Raw genomic sequence first — 16530 nt, 5'->3', positions numbered from 1 at the left:
CATAAGATGGGAAATCCCAGAGTCAGGGACCTTAGGTGGCTGACCTATACACAGTGACATGCCCAGGAAGTGTTAAATCTGGCATTTGAATCCACCTGTTTGACCCCAGAGTTTGTCAAAGGGTAATAGTACAGCGCCCTTGCATGACTTAAAGAGACGCTCATTTTCCCAAGAGAACCAAGAGGCTCTGGTGGCCAAATGTCAGTATGAATAAATCTGCTGAGGTGGGCTGTGCAGCATCCGTCGACCTTACAGGAGGACAGAGCAATCCTTTTCCTTTTTGATTCATCGCTCCTTTCGGACTTGATCCTCTCACCACAGATCTCTTTCCTTCCACTTCCTCATTCAAAACGGGGTCAGTTCCCCCTCAGAACAAAAGAGGAACATGAGGAGAAGACCCTTTGTAGAGGGAAAATCCACAGCTGGGCGTAGGCCGAGAGAGCTTTCGCTGGGAGAAGTAGGTGAGTTCGGATGAAGGGAAGCAACTGAGAGAGGCAAGGCAGATCCTCAGAACGGGGCGGGTTGGTGGGGGTGGGGGCAGGGGGGGGCTCGGAGAGGGAGTTTTCGGGGAGTCATCAGAGCTGGCCAGGAAGAAAGAGACATGAACATGAGTCCCAGGGACTCTGAGGGACACATTTCTGCTTAGGTCCCACAGTATTAACATGGTCCACTAAAAGCAGATATGCTCAGCAGGATGACCAGCCGCAGAGGAGAGCCTATCAGTACTCGGGTGAGTCATTACCTTTTAATACACATGATTTATATAAGCCTGTGTGTGTGTATAAGACTTAAGTTATAAATGGCTAATTACATTACAGAAGGATTACAGAAGGCAGAGAGAGGGAGGGAGGGAAGGGGAGGAGTGGGGAGGGGAGGGGAGGGGAAGGAAGATGCTCTTTACCTATAAGGTTTATCTAGTATCTTTCTAATTGGTCCTTTTAGTGGCAATTCTGTTAACATTCAAATACACCGTGGAGAGGGAAGAACAGAAACGCCCAGATGCCTGGAACTGGGGGAGCTGTCTTAACCCTGACCTCTCTTGGGATGCTCTTCTCATCTATAAACTAATGACAACTTTAGATCACTTCTGAATGCTCATGGTTAAGTCCTGGTCTAACTCTACCCAGCCCCGTAGACCAGTAGACAAGATAGACCGGTGCGTAATTCTTCTAGGGCTGATTCCACATGGAATTTCCCTACTTTTATTTAGAGATGAGGTCTCACTGCGTCCCTCTGGGTGAACTGGAACTTACCACACACACCAGGGTGGCCTCAGACTCACAGAGATGTACTTGCCAGTGCTTCTCAAGTGTTGGGGTGAAAAGCGTGAGCCACCACCCACAGACCCCATGAATTCATATCAATTGTTATTTGGACTAACTTGACCTTCCTACTCCCCTAAGCTCACATCCTCAACCGTCCCCTGCCTTCCCCTCCAGACTTCCTCCTCCATTTCCACGCTTTTGCTCAAGAGGTCTCATGATCTTGTTCAAGGAAGCTCTCCCAGGTTGGCTGACCCCATAGCTGGCAACAAAGGCAACTGCTGCTAGGGGTGAACACAAGGCTACAGTGCACTCATCCTGCACCCAAACTCAGAACTGTTGGGGGGGGGGGAGAAAAGGAATGTCCCTCCCCTCCCCTCAAACCAGCACCAACAAGATGCAAACCTATAAGAACTGGCTATAAGAACTGAGATGTTTGAAAAGAGCTGGGTTTTTTTCTAGTTTGCACCAAAGTGTGTGTGTGTGTGTGTGTGTGTGTGTGTGTGTGTGTGTGTGTGTCTATGTCTGTGTTTGCTTTCACTGTGTATCCATATGTGGAGACCAGAGACCAATGAGGAGATCATAGACATACACTCTCACACCCAGCTTTTCTGTGGATGCCGGGGATCAAAACTCAGGTCCCCAGATTTGTGCAGCAAGTCCTTTGCCCACTAGGCTGTCTCCCCAGCTCCGCACCTAGGCTCTTTATAGGACCAGCAGTATGGCCTCACTGTCCTCTATTTCCAATCTGTGTTTATTACAACTCCACTGACACATTGGGGTTGATTTCTTGGAGGGCTGCTTTTATTCTCTTGATGAAATATTTTTCTGTGCACTGATGGTTTGTGAAATTTTCTTTTCTGTTGCCTCAGTTCAAGCCAGACAAACAAGGAGCTGAGATTAAGCTTAGTAAATAAAGCCCAGGACCTGGAGGATCTGGAAACTGGGTGAAAGAGTTGTCCTCTGTTAGCTAGGTTAGGTTCAGGGCAGCCAGGATGGAGTCAGAGGGGTGGCTGACAACACCCAGGGGCCACTGTCAGCTCTGTGACTCTCCCTCCAGAAAAAGGGGCCAGTTCTGTGCAAACATGTTCTTGTCCAGGAGTTTGGTTTCTTCTCTCTGAGCACCTGGCACAGTGGCACCAATGTGAGCAGTCACTTGGCAGGGCAGAGAAAAGCAAGCTAGCAGTCCCCAGGCTCAGGTGACAGGGCCAGGCCCAGGAGACAGGGATATTGACTGGGGCTTTAACAGCACTATTGATGCCAATCTCGGGCAAAAACCTGATATTTCCACTTGGAATAACAAGAAACAGCCAAGATGATTGGAGAGAAGTCAGTGTTCAAGGAGAGCCCTCTGCAGGTCGTGCTGGGTGATGCCAGAACAGAAGAGGGCAGCCCCTGCTGGACAGGGTCTCCTGAGATGATGGTGATGGTGATGGTAACAGTGACGGTGACGGTGACGGTGATGTGATGGTGACATTGACAATGGCAGTGGTAGTGGAAAGGAGAAGGAAAAGGAAGAAAGAAAAACACATTGTCAGGCTTTAAATAAATAATCCTCATGAAGTAGATAGTATTCATTGTGGTTTTGATATGAAACACCCCTCCCCCAAGGGTATTAGAGATTTGAGGCCCAGCGTGGGGTGCTACTGAGAGGTGACTTTGTTGATGGGCGACTTTGTTTGATGAGGAGATAAGCGGTGGACTGTAAGGAGGTGAAAGCTGTCTGAGGAAGTAGTCACCAGTGGTGTGCTCTCAACCTTCCCAATGCTGTGACCCTTCATTCAACACAGTTCCTTATGTTGTGGTGACCCCCCCCCCCCATCATAAAATTATTTTTGTTGCTGCTTCATAACTGTAATTTTACTACTGTTATGAATCATAATGCAAGTATTTTTGGAGCTTAGAGGCTTGCCAAAGGAGTCACGACCCACAGGTTGAGAACCACTGCTCTAGAAGGAAGTCACCTCCTCTTCTCTCCTTGTCATTCTCTTTTCTTCCTCTCCCTTGCACTTCCCTTCTTCTCTTCTCTCTCCCTACTCCTCACCTCTCCACTCTCCATGAAATCTGGTTTCCCCTGCTATCTACCACAATGCCGGATCTCATATTCCCAAGAAGAATGGAGACAAACAACCCTGGACTGGATTCCTCCTCTTTTAAGTGTGACTTGGGTGTTCTGTTACAGCAATGAAAAGCTAGCAATATAACATGGCTAGTCTCATCTCTTAGATTTAAAAAACTAACATTTTCCAAACATAGTGGCTCATGTCTGTAAACACAGAACCAGGGAGGCAGAGGCAGAAGGATCCACTGCAGGTCCAAGGCTGGCCTGGACTATGTACTGAACTCCTGGCCCATTAGGGAGTCATAACAAGACTCTGGAGAGAGAGAGAGAGAGAGAGAGAGAGAGAGAGAGAGAGAGAGAGAGAGAGAGAGAGAGAGAGGAGAGAGAGGAGAGATTGAAGGAAAGAAAGATTGAAGGAAAGAAAGAAAAGAAACGAGAGAGAGAAAGAAAGATTGAAAGAAAGAAAGATGAAAGAAAGAAAAGGGAAGAAAGATTGAAGGAAAGAAAAGAATGAAAGGAAGGAAGGAAAGAGTGCAGGGGGAGGAGGGAAGGAAAGAGTGGAGGGGGAGGGGGGAGAAAAGAAAGAAAAGGAGACTATATGAAGCTATTTGCTCAAAGCCATGCTTATGCTATCAGATAGAGTAGGATTTGAACTCAAGTCATCGCCTCTGAAGCTTGTATTACCCCACACACCTGTCATAGCTCGTGAGCACATTTCAGAAACTTCTAGTCTTCTATTGTGCTGTTGTTTCTTCCCGTTCTTTCTAGTTATGTATCCTTGCAGTGTTAAGGCTTAGGGGATTGGATATAAAATATCTTGTGCATAACAATATTGGCAATAGTAATAACACCAGCTTGAATTTATTTTTTTATAGCTTTAGTAATTTAATTTATGTATATGAGTTCATGGTAGCTCTCTTCAGACACACCAGGAGAGGGCATCAGATCCCACTACAGATGGTTGTGAGCCACCATGTGGTTGCTGGGATTTGAACTCAGGACCTCTGGAAGAACAGCCAGTGCTCTTAACTGCTGAGCCATCTCTCCAGCCCCCTTGTACAGATGTTTTATGTCTTGATTTCCTTTCTTCTTCCTTCCTTCTTTCCTTCCTCCCTTCCTCCCCCCTCTCTCCCTCTTTCCCTTCTCTCGTTCCTTTCCAAGACAACTTTCTCATGTGACCGCATCTGGCTTTGGACTTGATGTGTCCCTCAGCCCAGGCTGGTCTTGAAACTCTGGCTTTTGTTCCTCTTTTTACGTAGCAGCACTACATACATTCACACTCCCATACATAACATAGCAATGGCAATGGCTTCACAGTAACCTATTATACTGAATGCTACAGATACCACATTCCTGCGGCAATGCAAAGCTCTTGGAGCTGACAGTACCAAATGCTGGCAAGGATGCCAAGCAACAGGAACTCAAATGTGTTGCCAGTGAGACTGCAAAATGGTACAGTCGTTCTGGAAGACAGCTTGGCAGTCACCTGAAAAACTAAACATACCCTTCCCATATGATATTGCAACCATACTCCTTAGTATTTACCGCATCCCCCAAAGCTGAAAACTTGTCCAAATAAAATCCCTGCACACAGATGTTTGTAGCAACTTTATTTGGAATTGGCAAAAACTGGAAACGAAATGACTTTCAGTGGCTCAATGGACAAATGAATTGTGGTACTTCCTGGCTGTGGACCGTCATTCAGTACCAAAATGAGATGAGCTGTGGAGCTAAAAAAGACATGAAGCAACCTTAAATGCACAAGTGAAAGAAGCCAATCCAAGGAGCTGCATACTGTATAATTCCAACCCCATGGCATCCTGGAAAAGGCAGAACCACGGAAACAGGTTTTTAAAAAATCAGAGATTGCCAAAAGCTAAGGGGAGAGTGGATGGCTGAGGGGAGCAGAGAGGAAAGCACCCCACACCATCATGGCGGATACACATCCTCGTGACCTGTTCCAGGTTTACAGCAAGAGAAACCACACCAAGAGAAAGTCCTAATGTGAACCAGAAACCGGTGATCATGCTGTGCCAAGTTAGATTTGTAAGTTGTAAACAAGCTACTATTCTCACTGGAGATGTCTAGAGTAGAGGAGGCTGTGTATGCCAGGCAGAAGGCATTTGGAAACTCTTAATGCCTTCTCTCAGTTTATCTATGTGTGTATGTATACATCTTTGTGTGTATGTGTGTGCATGTACACGTGCGTACACACAGAAGTCTGAAGTCAATGTTTTCCTATATCACTCTCCACCTTAGTTTTTCAGACAGGGTCCCTCATGAAACCTGGAATTCACCAGTTTGGTGGGGCTAACTGGCCAGTGAGCTCTGGGCATCCTCATGTCTCTGCCTTCTCCGATGGGATTCCACGTGTTTGCCACCACATCCTGCATTTTACACGGGTGCTAAGAACCCAAGCTCAGGTCCTCATCGGTAGGGCAAGCACTTAACTGACCGGGCCATCTCCCCAGGCTCTTCTCTTGCTGTACAATTAAAAGTACTCTTTGAAAAAGTCTTTTATATATGCATGCCTATATTTCCAGCACTGAGGAAGTGGAGCCAACCTGGGCTAGACAGTAAGACCTGGTCTTGGGGGTGGGGAACACCTAACAACAACAACAACAAAACATTAAATGAAGAGCCAGGGCAGTGACAAGACACGTGACTCCCCAATCTCTGTCCAACTCTGGAATTCAATAGGCTACTTTTTCTGTTTTCCTCATCTGTAAATAGAAAAAGGGATAACTGTCTCACAGGATTGTCACAGAAATTAAATGAGATGCTGCTGGATGGATTAGCAGTAGTAGCATGTAGCAGCAGACCTGTGTCTTTCCACTGATGGCATCATAAGCTGCTTCTGGGCAAGGACCTATTCATTTCACAATCGCCTCTACCTAGCACAGTCTGTGGTGTTTGAGCCCCCTACGTCTGCTGGGTTGATGTTAAGAGCTAGCCTAGACTTCTCTCTCTCTCTCTCTCTCTCTCTCTCTCTCTCTCTCTCTCTCTCTCTCTCTCTCTCTGTTGGACATTTGAGGGTTTTCTCAACTTTTTGCTATGAGCAAATTACATCTCAAAACCCTTTTATTTACATTGCTTAATTTGATCTGCATCCCAGGTGAAGCCAGCAGAAGAGGGCTGTTTGCCCATGCCCACACTCTGAGACAGACAGAATCACTATGGCTCAGAGAAGTGAAGGGACATCTTCAGGTCACAGGTATATCGGTGATGGTGACGACAATGGTGGAGCCTCTGGCCCTGCTTCTCTAGCCCCTACCTCTGCAGACCTTTTTCTCTCTGCTCTGCCTGCTGCCTTCTGCATCAGAGGTCTCTTCAAAAAAAAAAAAAAAATGCAGCCTTGTCATGCTGGGCCTGGTCCTTCCGTCCGCTGTCTGGAGGGCAGCACCTTTGCCCAGTGGTCCCTGCTGGGGATTGTGAACTGCAAACTCCCAGATGGCCCCTGAATTCAAATATTTTATTTCCAACGCCTCTATTTTCCCAGAATGAGGAGCACACCAGGGTTTTTTTCCCCCACTTGCTTTCGTCTCTATAAAGAGGTGAGGAGATGACTCTCCGTGTCCAGGAGGAAGGACTTTGGCTAAAAATAGCTGTGGCGTGTGGATTAGCCAGAGTGGTACCCAGGACTGGGAAAGGGAGGGGGACGCTGTGGAGCTGTAGCCAGACTGGTTACCATAGAAACGAGAGAGGAGCAGGGGAACCTGGGAAGTGGGGATGACACAGATACCAAGTCCTAGTCTGAGCTGCCGTTACATTCAGGAGAAACAGCAGTGTCTGCGGCTCCCAATCTCAGAGGGAACCTAGGGTACTGGGGGAGATGGTGGCAGGGACATGGACGCCAACCCCCAAGGGTCTCTGCTGCTGGCTACTCATCTCTCCAGGCTCTGTGAGTTGAGTTGTGGGACTTGGGGTTTGGGCCCCTATTTCTGAGCCAAGAGGGGTTTGGGTGGAGCTGCTCCTTGAGGGACTTCTCACCAGACAGACCCCTTTCCAAAAGATAAGCCCCTATACTGGCCAGCGCTCTCTAGAGGGAGGTAGAGTACTCCAAGATAATGTGGTGCTGGGATCTTACTGAAAGGGGTCACAGCATGCCCAAGAACTGTGGTCGGAAGAACTAGAGTTATTTGGAGGGAAGAGGAAGAAATGAAGACGTTGCTCTTCAGGTGGTGGACACTGCACACCTTTCCTGTCCCATGAAGAAGAGAGCTTTTCTCGGGATGGCAATGGCTAGGATGTCATCAGTAGGTTCCCTGGGCAGTCGTGTTCTGGGGATGATCAGACACTGGGAATCCTTCCCCATTCCTGGCCGTAGATGGAGGTCAGATCACCTTAGACCCTAAGAAGAATGTCTAGAAGCCCACCTGAAGTTAATACTAGGATGAAAGAGCCCTGGGGTCTCAAGGCACTGAAAACTTACAGATGAGGTGCAGAGGACACCCTGGACTGCAGAGAGGGAAAAGCAAGCCTGCTTGCTGTTGGGGGAGGGGAAGATCTTAATCTGCCATTGCCGAAGTGTTCCCAGGTCATCTCTCCTGACTCCCATGGAAAATAAGTGTGTGGGGTTACAAACCATCTTTTGGGGGTTTCTCCTTGTGCCTTTCTTTAACATACACACACCCTCCAAAGGTCTGCTGGCTACAGAACACTTGGCTCCAAAATTTAAAAATGGAATGTGGGGTTTGTGGGTACATATTCATGCAGTTTCTCCCTAGGATCTGGTCAAACATCCAAACCATCTGAGATCCTTATGTCCCATTTCTGCCCCCACAGGGCCACCTGCTCTCCCCACTTCCCCAGCCCTCCTGTCCCACCCCTCACCCTGAATGGGAGATGACGACAAATCCCAGGAAAGAGAAAGGGAGGTTGATGAGTCTTAATCCTTGTTCTACAGACTTCTGCTCATACGGTCCATATCTCCTAGGGGACCCTGAGAGCCTAGGAACCGACTCTGGCCATCCATCTCTCCGGGAAGATTATAACCCAGAGTGCTTCTCAGGGGGAAGAATTTAAAGCAAAACCAGGTGGGTTTTGCTTGGAATCTGGGCTTTGTGTGGAATGTGGGCTTTGGGACATATGGCAGGAGTGGGTGGGGTTGCTGGTAGGGTAGTAAATGCAAATCAGGAAATTGGGAGGGGGGGTCGATGTGGGTGTTTGGTGTTTCGATTGGTCTGATTTCTTATCTCTTACAAGAAAACGAATCTGAGAGATACTAGACTAGCGTAACTCTGGATGGCCTGGCGCCTCCTTCATCCTTGCCGTGGGCAGTTGACCTCACGCGTGGCCCCCAATCTCCTATTGCCAACCCTTTTCAGTGTGTCTCCTGGGGGAAAGAGCCCCTGCGGGAAATGGACTGGTATCAGAGCATCAGTGACCACGGGGAAGCAGTTAGAAGTTCCTAATGCTGAGGGCATCCAACCTTTGCACACTGGAGGTTTTTGTGCACAGTCTGCATTTCTTTCTCCTGGGAAGTCTGGGGTGGGGGGAAATGTAGCAGGAGAAAGAGTGAGGCCAGGGAGAAAACTGAGGGAACAGTCTTGGTGTGACTTCAGAACAGCCTTCAGGTGGGTCTTCTAGCAGGATGCTGAAGAGTTCTGGGGGAAGGGATAATTGCCAGGGAAAGGGTTGTGGAAGTCCTCGTGGCAGGGAGGGCTTTGCATGGAGAAGGAACTGCCAAGAAGTCTACCTCTTCAGAACCCTAAATGTCTGATCCGGGGTGCCTGTGAGTTGCTACATACACTGGCTTGAGGTAGTGACGCTGAGATCTGTGACATTGAGATGGCTAATGCCTCTTTTCTTATTGAACTGCGACACCCAGTCTGTGCCCTTTACCCTGTGTAATCTGTACAACTTTCTCTCTCTCTCTCTCTCTCTCTCTCTCTCTCTCTCTCTCTCTCTCTCTCTCTCTCTCTCTCTTATAATTCTTTATTCTTTTTTTTAAAGATTTATTTACTTAATGTATATGATTACACTGCCGCTGTCTTCAGACACATCAGAAGAGGGCATAAGATCCCATTACAGATTGTTGTAAGCCACCATATGGGTGCTGGGAATCGAACTCAGAACCTCTGGAGGTGCAGTCAGCGCTCTTAACCGCTGAGCCACCTCTCCAGCCATACAACTTTATCTTAACCTTTGTTTTATTTTATGTAATAGTTGGCCCTCATGTACGTCTGTGCATTACCCTCGGAGGCCAGCAGAGTGCGAGAGACTGGAGTTACAGCCGGTTGTGAGCCGACTTGTGGGTGCTGGGAATCGAAATCAGATCCGCTGGAAGAGCAACCAGTGAACCAATTGAGCCATCTCCCCAGCCCCTGTCCCCCAACTTTCTGAGATTTATGGGATGTTAGGAATTATCGTTCCCAATCCACCAGTGGGGAAAAACTAAGGCTAAAGAGACAGGAAGGGAGATTGTCTCACAGCATTGGCCCTGAGTTCGGGGCAGATCCATCAACTTGGCACACCTTTATTAAGACCCCGCAGGATCCCCGCTGCGGTCGCCATGGCACAGGAGAACGCCGCTTTCTCTCCCGGGTCGGAGGAGCCGCCACGCCGCCGCGGTCGCCAGCGCTACGTGGAGAAGGACGGTCGCTGTAACGTGCAGCAGGGCAACGTCCGCGAGACCTACCGCTACCTGACCGACCTGTTCACCACGCTGGTGGACCTGCAGTGGCGCCTCAGTCTGCTCTTCTTCGTGCTCGCCTACGCGCTCACTTGGCTCTTCTTCGGCGCCATCTGGTGGCTCATCGCCTACGGCCGCGGCGACCTGGAGCACCTGGAGGACACCGCGTGGACCCCGTGCGTCAACAACCTCAACGGCTTCGTGGCCGCCTTCCTCTTCTCCATAGAGACGGAGACCACCATCGGCTATGGGCACCGCGTCATCACCGACCAGTGTCCCGAAGGCATCGTGCTGCTGCTGCTGCAGGCTATCCTGGGCTCCATGGTGAACGCTTTCATGGTAGGCTGCATGTTCGTCAAGATCTCGCAGCCCAACAAGCGCGCCGCCACTCTCGTCTTCTCCTCGCACGCCGTGGTATCTCTGCGCGACGGGCGCCTCTGTCTCATGTTTCGCGTGGGCGACCTGCGATCCTCGCACATCGTCGAGGCCTCCATCCGCGCCAAGCTCATCCGCTCCCGTCAGACGCTCGAGGGCGAGTTCATCCCTTTGCACCAGACCGACCTCAGCGTGGGCTTTGACACGGGGGACGACCGCCTCTTCCTCGTCTCACCTCTCGTCATCAGCCACGAGATCGATGCCGCCAGCCCCTTCTGGGAGGCATCTCGCCGCGCCCTCGAGAGGGACGACTTCGAGATCGTAGTCATTCTCGAGGGCATGGTGGAGGCCACGGGTGCGGACAGGCTGGAGGATGGGAGCAGGGATACAGGGCAAGGGCAAGAAAAGCAGCCAGGGGAGGCGCAGAAAGATGGACAGAGAGCGGAGTGTAGGGTGACAGGCGTGAGGGGTAGCGGGGGCCGGGGGGAGGACGGGAGATGACAGGGATGGACAGGGTGACTTTGCAGAGTCAAGAAAAGCTTGAAAGAGTTCTATGAAATGGCACTAGCTTGAGGCCCTGGCCTGACAGCTATGTCACTTTGAACTACATTTTACATCTCTGAATTCATTTAAGTCCAGCAAAGCTCCCCTGGAGGTTACTTTCGACTGTGCTCGGGTTTTCAGAGAATGAGTAGCCCCAAAGAAAGGTCCCATAAATAGCCTGCTGTCACAAGCCAATAAATAGCACAGCCTGGGTTGAACACAGAACATCTATCTTCAGTGTTTCCTGGTACGGTGTTGGGATGAAGGATAAGTGCAGGGTTCTTGAAGCCCAGAGGTCCACAGCTCTGGAATTTAACTGACCTAAGTTATTCCCAAGGACACAAACTTAGGGGTAAGGAGGGGATAACTGGTCTCCCTTCTGTCCCCGTTACCGTTACCCCGTCTGCCACTCTTAACTTCCCCTGGTGTTGCCATTTCTAGACCCTTTCGGGAAGGAACGGTGACGTCAGTACTTTCACTCAGGCCTACACTGTCAAGAGCTTGGGAGCAGGTAGGAAAAAGACTAGTACTGGAGCAAAAACAGGTCCTTGAAGAGGTCCTAACCGGCAGGGAGCATAAGGAAGACGCAGGTGAACCAAGAGGCCACTAGGAGGAGCTGCGGAGCTGCTACGGACAGGCTAGCTCCCTGCTGCTAGCCTTGAAACCTGGCTCCTGGGCCTAGACAAAAACAGCATCTTCTCCATGGCCACCTCAGGTCTTCCCACTCCCCTCTCCTCCTTCCCTCCAACTAGGCTGGTTCTAGCCCGTGCCCATTCCGCACTGGTCCCTCTGTCTCTGCGCTGTCCCTCCCTCTGACACAATCTCAGACAGGTTTCTATCAGGGACTTTTTCATCTGCCTTCTCTTCCCCCTCTGCCTCTGCCTCCACTTTGCACCTATCCCTACTTCCCCAAGCCCTACCTCTGCTTCTCAGGCCTTCTCCCTGCAGAGGACCCGGTGGCCTCTCTTTTACCACCCTCCCTGATACATCTTATTCCAGCTTTGCCAAAGAATACCAATGACCCCCAAGATGTCTCAGGGCCAGACTTCCAATGTCAGAGTCAGTCTCTGATTAGTGAATGCTTACTCCTCTGTTTCTGAGATGGATTCTGGTTTGGGAAGATTCTGAGGTAGGAACAAAATGATCTGCCCCGAGGGGAGGGTGCAAAAACCCAACAGAGAAGACAGGACACAGGCCCAGGGCAAGAATTGGGAAGGGGCAGTGTAAAGGACATGGGGTTGGGAGCTTGCTTGACTTTTCTAGAGATAAAGCTGGGAAGGATGGTAGTATTTTGGGATTCAAACTGCTTTTGAAAAGCAAGAATAATGAGCCAAAACCCAACATGATGACATTTAAGGGGAATAAATATAAAATTCTACATTTAGGCTTTAAAAAAATCACTTATGTAAGCACAGCATGGAAAGGCTCCGGTGGAGAAAGAACTGGGGGGTTTTAGTTGGCCACTGGCTTTGCTGCAGCAACGTGATGCAGCTTCCAAAGGCTTTTATGTAATGTAATCACGGGCCCGCTTCACCAAAGCATCTAGGCGAGAAGCAAGAGATAGTAAGCCTTCTTTCATGCATAGATAAGGCCACAGTTGAAAAAGCACTTCAGAATAACCCTTACCTGGGCCGGGTGGCCATTCTGATTTGCAATGAAGATTGTAAGCTTTGGGGGAGTCAGATGAAGTAAGAAATGGCCATGAGTGTTCAATCTGAGGAAGAGAAGATGTGAGGGAACCCCGTATTTACACTCAAGGGGCTGTCAGGTGGTAAGGGAATAGAACCAGGGGCCACAGGTCCTAGGAGACAGATTTTAGTTTATGTTAGAGAAAACCCAGAGCCAAAGAGATGTCTCAGCTTGCCACCACGCCTGACTACTGACCTGAGTTGAATTACCAGGTCTCACATTGAGGAGTCAACTGTCTCCCCAAGTTGTCCTCTGACCTCCACATACATACACATGCACGCATATAGACACATAAATGTAAAACACATTTGTAAAGACTATTGGCACCATCGCACAAAGGACTGGACTTTTAATGAGATGGTGAGCTTTCAATCCTGGGGTGTAATCAGTTCAGCCAATTGTCTGGGAATGCTTGGGGGTGGGTGGAGGCGGCTCTGTGGGAAACAGGAAGGTTAGGTTTAAGGTTAAGCTTTTCAATGGAGAGTAGGGGAAAACCTAGGCTGGCAGATGGAGAAGAGGGCTAACTAAAAAGAGAGGTGGGACTCTCAGAGAGAGAAGAGGGTTGTGGGATGACAGACAGGAGAAGGAATCCTCTAGCAGGGTCCCCTTTGACTGATGCCGCTTCTCCTACCTCCCCCCCCCAGGAATGACGTGCCAAGCTCGAAGCTCGTACCTGGTGGATGAAGTGTTGTGGGGCCACCGGTTCACATCCGTGCTCACCCTGGAGGATGGGTTCTATGAGGTGGACTACGCCAGCTTCCACGAAACCTTTGAGGTGCCCACACCCTCGTGCAGTGCTCGGGAACTGGCAGAAGCCGCAGCCCGCCTCGATGCCCATCTCTACTGGTCCATCCCCAGCAGGCTGGATGAGAAGGTGGAGGAAGAAGGGGCTGGGGAGGGGGCAGATGCGGGAGATGGAGCTGACAAGGAGCACAATGGCTGCCTGCCGCCCCCAGAGAGTGAGTCCAAGGTGTGACTGGTTTTCTCCAACCCCCTGTGGCAGACCAGGGGGCCGGACTCAGGTACATGGAAGCTGCAGAGTGGAGATGGAAGAAGAGGAGGCAGGCAGTGTCCCGAGGAACGGCTAAAGTTGGGAGAGGCCCGCTGAGTCCAGGATCCAGTAGGGAAGGCTGAGGTCCTGGTTTGAAGAGAAGAGGGTTGTGGGGCAGGGTGAGAGAACGTGTCAGTCTGTCTGTGTTTGACCTTCACATCGGTTCATGGGTGGATGGATGGACAGAAGGATGGGCTCATGGGGGTTGATCGGGAAGGTGGGGCAGATAGAGACAGCCTATCAGGTGGTAAGTGGCTTGACAGTCGATGAACGTCACCTGCAGCATACCTTTGTGAGAAATCCATGGGCACCCTTTTCTTCCAGATATAGGTAGCCTCAAACCAGGGAGCGTGGCTTAGGGAGCAGGCTGTCAGGTGGACTGCCATCCCCACTCACCTCCCCTCAACTGGCCTCCCTATGTGTGACACGCCTGCCTAACTAGACAAAGTGGCCACAGAGAAGAGAGCACTGGGTAGAGGTGGGCACAGGTGTGGGTGCCCTCCCCAGCGTCACTGTCCCACGGCGATAGGTCAGAAAGGCCTTAATCCTCGGGTTATAGGCAAACAAGCAATGGGGGTAGATGAGCAGGGAGGGGCCCCGAAGCAGTACTTGGGGACACCCAAGGACAACTATTTTGTGAGAGAGGAATGAAACCTTGCAGGTCCTGCCACAGACGCAAGAAGCAGAGGAAAGGCCATGGGAAGACTTAATAAGGGGTTTTACAAGGGTACCTGGACCCCAGGGGGAAGTAGTTTATCCTTGGGGCACAGTGGCAGGGCTCATTCAGAACAGTGAGTAAGTGTCAGGTGTGATATTCAAAGACCTGGTTCCTAACACCAGAGCACAGCGCAGGTGGAGGTCAGAAATAACCCCCAGCCACTGAAGGAAGTATGGCTCACACTAGGAGCCCACACAAGCAGTTATAGCCACAAGCGAGAGGGCATTAAGCGACAGGAAGCTAAGGATTGAGTAAGGCAGTGGGGAATGGTGGGAGTCAGCAGTTACAGAGCTTTACTCACCTGGATGGGCTTGTTAAAACACAGATTACCGGCCCCACTCCCTACATTCTGACTCAGTAGGTCCGGGACAGAAACCAAAAAAAAAAAAAAAAAAAAAAAAAAAAAAAATCTGCATGTCTAACTAGTTCCCAGACCTAACAGGTTCCCAGATCACGGTGACACTGAATGTCTGGGGACTACACTTGGGTGAAGCGTCTAAGCGGAAGAGAAGCTGGAGGAACTGAAAAACACCCCAGGTTCCTCAAGGAACAGAAAAACAAGAAGGGAAATGTTGGGGAGAGGGGACCCAGGTCCAGACTCGAAGGGCTTAACTCTGGGTCCAAGAAACATCATTGGTAACTGGCCAGTGGCACCCGAGAGGGCAACAGAGGCAGGAGAAGGCCGTTTGGGGACCCCCAAAGAGGCAGTGGGGAGCTGTGACTGAATCGGCTTTACCACAAAAGACCAACTCTCTTAAGAGACTCACAAGGCAAGACTGACTAGGGGAGAAAATGGAGCCTGTACCTGCAGGTGTCTGCTGTCTGCCACCTGTCCTCCCAGGACAGGGCACCCTGGAGACACATTCCACCTTTACAGCATCCTTGTCTTGCCCCAGTCATCTTGGGATGGTTGAGGGGACAGCAACAGCATGGCAATGGACCTGAGGCTGGCCCCCTGGAGCTAAGTGTAGCCCAAGTGAGCAGGTGACCTGATAGGACTGGCTCAGACTCTGGCCCTGGCTATACCCATCCCTGCCCTCGAATAAAAGTCTGCTGCTCTGTCCCAGGCTAAGAAGCCAGCATCCAATGGGGCGCCGGGCCTCCCTCCCAGTGCCCAGCTCAGAGTGGGTCCACGCAGAGAGGACTCAAGCTGCCTGTTGCCTCTCCCCTTCCATCTAACAATGGACACAGGTTTCGGGACCAGCTGGGTCACTCTCAAAGATGAGGTCCATGCACATGAATCTGCTGGGATCCCACAAACACATATTGGACCTGAGCACAGGGAGTGAGCAGGGTTTGAATTCAGAGAAAATCGTGGAGTCTAGACAAGAGGGGTGGGGTGCTTGCTATCCGCACAGGAAGCACTGGAATGGAGACATTGAAGCTGTTCCTGGAGGTCACTCAGGGCACCGCTGTCCAGGGCACAGCCAGGAGACCTGTGTTCTAGCACCAATGCTGATTGTCACTAATTACCTCTATGACTCTCAGCAAGACCTATTACTTCTCTGGGCCTCAGCTTCCTTATCTGTTTAAAAAAAATGATATGTGGCAAACTCAATAATGCTCAATAAACTTTCAACTACTGAATGAAAAAGGTAGACTGGATGCCGCTCAAAGTATTAGGACAGCTGAGGCTCTTAGGACTGGAGAACCCTTTAGGCGTGGAGTTGCGGCTAGCCAGCAGGCAAGTCCTGGCATCAGATGTAAGCAGATGAGGCGGCTTTTGTGTACACAGAGGACACAGGCTCTCCCAACTGCTGCTGTCCTTAAGTAGGCAGCCGTGTTCTGAAGCTCCTATTCGGCTGCTGTCAGAGAATAATTAAGGTCAGGAGGAAAAAGACTGAGGCCCCAGGGCCTGTTGGGAGGAGTCTGGTCCAAGACTAGTTCAACCAGGAGAAATCGACCAGAGGAGGGTGTGCCCCAGTCTGGAGAGCTCAGAAAAGACCTTGGAGCTCTGTGAAAGGGGCAAAGCTCAGCTGGAACTCACCCTTCCTTTCCCTAGGTCCCCCTTCCCAAATAAAAGCCCCATTAGGACTTGGCTCAGCACAGACATTTTGGACAACAGATGGGACCACGGCATCCCCTCATGCAGTTGGTGGGTAACAAGGCCCACGAAGGACAGATGGTGTTTATGGTGGGAAGAGAGGCCCGGGTTGTCCAGCAACCACCCTACTACCACCCCCCTCCCCTGATGCT

At 50.4% G+C, this 16530-nt stretch overlaps 1 protein-coding gene across 3 annotated transcripts; it reads left to right on the top strand.

Annotated features, from left to right (window-relative positions):
- Positions 1-7063: 7063 nt before the first annotated feature.
- Positions 7064-16391, top strand: Kcnj9 (potassium inwardly rectifying channel subfamily J member 9). Of its 3 annotated transcripts, none has more exons than XM_029482968.2 (4): positions 7064-7225; positions 8261-8360; positions 9811-10688; positions 13210-16391. In XM_029482968.2, the coding sequence occupies exons 3-4, from the start codon at positions 9839-9841 to the stop codon at positions 13539-13541; spliced, it is 1182 nt and encodes a 393-aa protein (XP_029338828.1). In that variant the 5' UTR covers positions 7064-7225; positions 8261-8360; positions 9811-9838; the 3' UTR covers positions 13542-16391. The 3 variants fall into 3 exon arrangements, with proteins under 3 accessions (XP_029338828.1, XP_021017338.1, XP_085699203.1); XM_021161679.3 differs by having other exon boundaries at positions 8231-8360; XM_085843077.1 differs by having other exon boundaries at positions 8231-8360; positions 9280-10688.
- Positions 16392-16530: the final 139 nt, after the last annotated feature.

Source organism: Mus caroli, unplaced genomic scaffold (assembly GCF_978045245.1).
Source record: "Mus caroli unplaced genomic scaffold, Mus_caroli_1 scaffold_1, whole genome shotgun sequence".
NCBI lineage: Eukaryota > Metazoa > Chordata > Mammalia > Rodentia > Muridae > Mus > Mus caroli.
The sequence above is the reverse complement of the archived record's forward strand: the minus strand, read 5'-3'. Positions and strand labels throughout refer to the sequence as shown.